The sequence below is a fragment of the Vespula pensylvanica genome, chromosome 13 (genome assembly GCF_014466175.1).
Source record: "Vespula pensylvanica isolate Volc-1 chromosome 13, ASM1446617v1, whole genome shotgun sequence".
In the NCBI taxonomy this organism is placed as follows: domain Eukaryota; kingdom Metazoa; phylum Arthropoda; class Insecta; order Hymenoptera; family Vespidae; genus Vespula; species Vespula pensylvanica.
The window spans coordinates 1,184,127-1,189,126 of record NC_057697.1 but is presented as its reverse complement, the minus strand read 5'-3'; the positions used below and the strand labels follow the sequence as shown (position 1 = coordinate 1,189,126).

At 29.4% G+C, this 5,000-nt stretch overlaps 1 protein-coding gene across 22 annotated transcripts in view; it reads right to left on the bottom strand.

Annotated features, from left to right (window-relative positions):
* The window catches only part of LOC122633700 (longitudinals lacking protein, isoforms A/B/D/L), a 268,756-nt gene that overhangs the window by 152,571 nt on the left and 111,185 nt on the right, over positions 1 to 5,000 (bottom strand). The window contains exon 7 of one of the 22 annotated variants that reach the window (XM_043821968.1): positions 2,635 to 3,041. The exons of the other annotated variants lie outside the window; for them this stretch is intronic. Coding sequence (XP_043677903.1) covers positions 2,650 to 3,041 — 392 coding nt within the window. The 3' untranslated portion in view covers positions 2,635 to 2,649. Of the gene's footprint in view, positions 1 to 2,634; positions 3,042 to 5,000 lie in introns of those variants that run through there. 22 annotated transcript variants of the gene reach the window in all.

Sequence of the window (5,000 nt, the reverse complement as noted above, 5' to 3'; positions counted from 1 at the left end):
ATATATTATTCAATTATATTATTTAATTTAATTAATTAATTTAATATAAATTACAAATAATATATATATATATTATATATATATATATACACTATTTAATTATATTATTTAATCTTCTTGAGTGTCGAGCGCGTAAACAGGTCGATTATGATGATTGCTCTTGATATGGGAGTAGACGTGAGATCTATGTTTTCCTGCGTAGACGCAATGAGGACACTTGAAACGTGGTGCCTTGCCGCATTCGTACGTCAAATGCCTGTGAAGACCCCGATACCACTTGTAGATCTTTCGACAATTTGGACATTCGTAGGTCCCTCTCAAAGCCGTGTTTGGAATTAGGCATCTTCTTACTCTTCTCCCAGGTAGAAGTGGTACTCCATGGAAATAAGATGACGACGATGACGCTTGAAAGAAAGCTGAAAGAACGGTTTTCGCATCAGAGGAAATGCAATTAGGTCTATTATTACTTAGCAAATTTGCGAGGACAACTTTCTTTCGTTTTGTTTTCTTTTTTGTTTTATTATTCGATTTCAATTTTTTATTTCTCGTTTCGCTTCTTTTGTTTTTTCTCATTTTCGTTTCCCTTCGTTCGTCGTCGTTTCGTTTCTATTCATTTCTTTATTTTTCTTTTTTTTTTTTTTTTATTTTTTATTTTTATTTTCCTTTCTCGTTACGGACGCAACAACGGCAACAACGGACAAGACATATAATCGATTCTTCAAATGATAATTAATAAATGTTGATGATTAGATATGACGTAATAAAGACAGGAAGGAATAATAAAGTTTCTTAGTTAGATATTTAAACAACACTTTGTATTTTTCTTATCAACATATCAACCATGTGTTTCTTGTCGTATCAATTATTATTATCGAAACGGCCAAGTGTATTTTTTTCATAAAATTAATAAGATCCAAAATGAAGAACCTGGAAATTAAAAATTAAGCTTCGTCCGTTCTCTTTGGACAGAGGTATATTAAAAAAAAAAAAAAAAAGAATTAGAAAGAGGAAGACACAATTTACAAAAAAGTTTTCGAAAACGTCAATCATTTTCTTCATTGAGGAATGAAAACTCTGGAAAAAAAAAAAAATAACAAGAAGGAACTTTATTGTTCGAATCAAATTGATATAAATCAAGTAAAGAAAAAGAAAAAATAAAGGAAAAGAAAAAAAAGCCAAAAAGACTTTGTTAATTATCGAGATGATCAAGAAAAAAGATTCCTATATGTGAGCCATTTAAAAATTGATTGATCGAATAATGAGGGATAAAGTATAAAAAAGTTTTATAAAATGCAATGATACAAGAAGGAGTGAACCGAATGTTCTTAGATGATTTAAAAAAAAAAAATTGGACTGCCCTTTTTCAAAATTTTTTAGACACACCGAGACATGATGTGTCTAAAACCATGATATTAAATCAAATGAGCAAACAATTTCACTTACTACCAGCTACTTTAATTTTAAACGGCCCCATATATGTATATACGAATTTATTATTATTAATATTATTATTATTATTATTATTATTATTATTATTATTATTATTATTATTATTATTATTATTGTTTTCTCTTTTTTTTTTCTTTTTTTTCTTTTCTTTTTTTTTCTTTTCTTTGCTTTAATAAAGCCTCTTAAAACATAACGATTGACCAGGATGATACTTTCGAATATGCGCATAAATATTTTGAGTGAATTTTGATGGTTTGTCGCAATATGGACATTGATATTTTGGTGCCATTCCACATTCGTGACGTAAGTGACGATTCATGTTCTTCTTCAGCGTGAATCCCCGATTGCATCTTGGACAGTAGTGACTCTTGTTATCGGAATAGATTTTCCGTCGTTTCCCTTCTGGACTGTCACGCCAAATACCTGAAATGTTAATTAAAAATATTAGTAAAAACGAAAGTAAATGCTTTGTTCTCGACGACGAAACGACGATAGAAAAGAAAACAGAAAAGAAAAGAAAAGAAAAGAAAAGAAAAGAAAAGGTCAGGAAAGGAAAGAAAAAAAAAGAAAAGATAAGAAAAGGAAAGAAAAGAGAAAAGAAATAAATAAAAATAAATTTAAAGAAATATTCACACACTCATTGGATAAGAATCGGACTCAATGGGTAGAACACCATAGACAACCCTCTTCGTATTTCAACTTGATATATACTTGAACCTTTTCTTCGTATCGCGAACCCATTTGGACGTATACATATATACGTGCATGTGTATATATATATATATATATATATATATATATATATATACACATATATCCAAAACCAATAGGTTTGTTACTATAGTTAACATAAAAAAAAATTTTTTTTAATTAAACAAAAAATTAGAAGAAAGAATGAAAAAATGAATATAAAAGAAAAAATAAAAATAAAAAAAAAATATACATATATATATAATCAAATAAAAAACAGGAGCTCTTTTTCTTTTTTCTTTTCTTTTTCTTTTTATACGGGATATTGATATTCGAGGAATATTTTATATTGCCGAGATTTGGAAAGAAATTGGATATTAGATTGATGATATATATAGTACACATTAATCGTTTCTTATAATCATTAAATTATATCTATATATATATATATATCTGTGTATATATATATGTGTGTATCTATATATATATATATATATATGTATCTACAGTTTATATGGCAAAACGTTGAGATTGTTCTCCATCGATGGTATTCCCGTACTGATGAGTCGTTCTATGGGGTTCGAATGATGTGAAGAGCTTTACGGCATGTGCCTCTAAACCCTTGTGACGTGATCTCACGTGTCTGTAGATGTTCGACGAGCATGATGCTTTGGTATCGCAATAAGGACACTGATAACGATATCCCCGTCCGCAGAAGTATCTTACGTGTCTCGTTATCGTTGTCTTTTGCGTGAAAAATGTACCACACTTGAGACACTCGAAACTCTTCCGTTGATCGTAATGATATTTGTATCCTAAATCAGAACCAACCGCAGATCTTTCGTATGGCAACGATCCATAAATCAGTTCCAAATTAGCCAACTTCTGATTATCTCGATTATCTGAAAAAATAACCAAGTTATGAGGATTACAGTATCGTTCGTTTTATTTATATAATACGGTTCAACAAAATTCGATTTTTTTACAGCTAAACTTTGAACAATTGGAAAGGTAAAATAAGAGTTTGTTTCTACTTATATGTATGTATATGTATATATATGTATATATATATATAGGTACATCCAATTGTTATCGAATATTTCCTAAAAGAGGGGAGAAGGATATATTAACTGTAAGAAAACACTGTATGAAAGAGATATGAGTCTGAATGAAAAAGAAAAGAAAAGAAAAAAAAAAGAAAGAAAGAAAAAAGAGAAAAAGGAATAGTCGATTAAAATTAGAAACAAGAATTGTATTAAGAAATATTCTCGATGTTGATTTCTTTTTCTTTTTTTTCTTTTTTTTTAGTTTTTTTGATTCACGGACGATCGGAGCGTGAGGGTTTGACGGAGTCGTCTAAAATTTTCTTTATTTTCGTTCGTAAGCACATTTCAAAAGAATTTTTTCAAACAGGCTTGATTCGTAGGGTGCCACTTTTTTATATGCTTGTACAAATTCGTCGTCGAATTATCTTTCTTGTTACAATACGGACATGCGTATCTTTGTATGTAAGTACATTTGTGCCTCGTCAGATCTCCCATACGTCGGTATCCAGCGTTGCACTGATGACATACGAACTTGTTCAGCATTAACGAAGATGTAGACAACTTCGTCGATCTCGAGGACAGTCTTCTATCTGAAAATAGATATTTGATTAATCCAAAAAAAAAAAGGAAAGAAAAAAAAAATAAATAAATAAATAAAAGAGAAAAAAAAAGAAAGAAACAAAAAACAAAGGACAAAAAGAGAAGCAAGGAAAAAAGAAACAAAAAGAAAAGAAAACCGTAATGCAATAATATCGTCGGACAATATTTACGTTAATTAATCAAACCAAAAACCCACATAACAAATATTAATCAGACCCGTATGTGAAATATGTCGTTGTTGTTTTTTTTTTCTTTTTTCTCCCCCTTTTTTTCTTGTTTGTTTTTTTTTAAATTCAAAGAACAAAAAAATAAAAAAAAAGAAGAAGAAGAAGACAAAGAGAGACAACAAGTGACACATTTAGAAAGATTAGAACAATTTTAATATACACGTACGATGGATCCATGTGATGAAAGAATTTTAATAAATAATAGTTATGATAATGATAATGATAATGATAACGATAATAATAGTAATAATAATAATAATAATAATAATAATAATAATAATAATAATAATGATGATGATGATAATAATAGACACGCACGTGTGAGCGCATACACACACCCACATATAGGCAAACACACGCAGACAGACAGACATACACATACGTACGCAAAAAAAGATATGTGACTCTTTCGTAAAATTGTCACACTTTTATTCCGGAAAACAATCCTCTTCCTTTTTACATTCAATCCCTTTCACATGCAAAACTAATATAAAAAAAAAAAAAAGAAAAAAAAGGGAAAAAAAAGAAGAGACGACAGGCTTAAAATCAATTTAAAATCACGCGTACATTCGACGATAAAATTTCTCATCGATCTTTACTATCGTTCGTTGACCCGTTAATTTCACTGGTTTTTATTATACATACCCACACATACCCACCTACCCACAGACACAAACACAGACATAGACAAAGAGAGTGAATAGGAACTCTAAATCCATTAAGAAAAAATGGATCTTAATTACAATGGACTCTTTCTTTCTTTTTTTTCTCTCTCTTTCTCTCGAAAATTCACGAGGCAGAACAAGAATAAGAATTAAAGTCCAACGATCGAGAACGATCGATAATATCAATGAAATCTATAATCCGATATCTAAAACTTTTGATCACACATACATACATACATACATACATACATACATACATACATACATACATACATACATACATACATACATACATACATACATACAAACATCATGCATACATC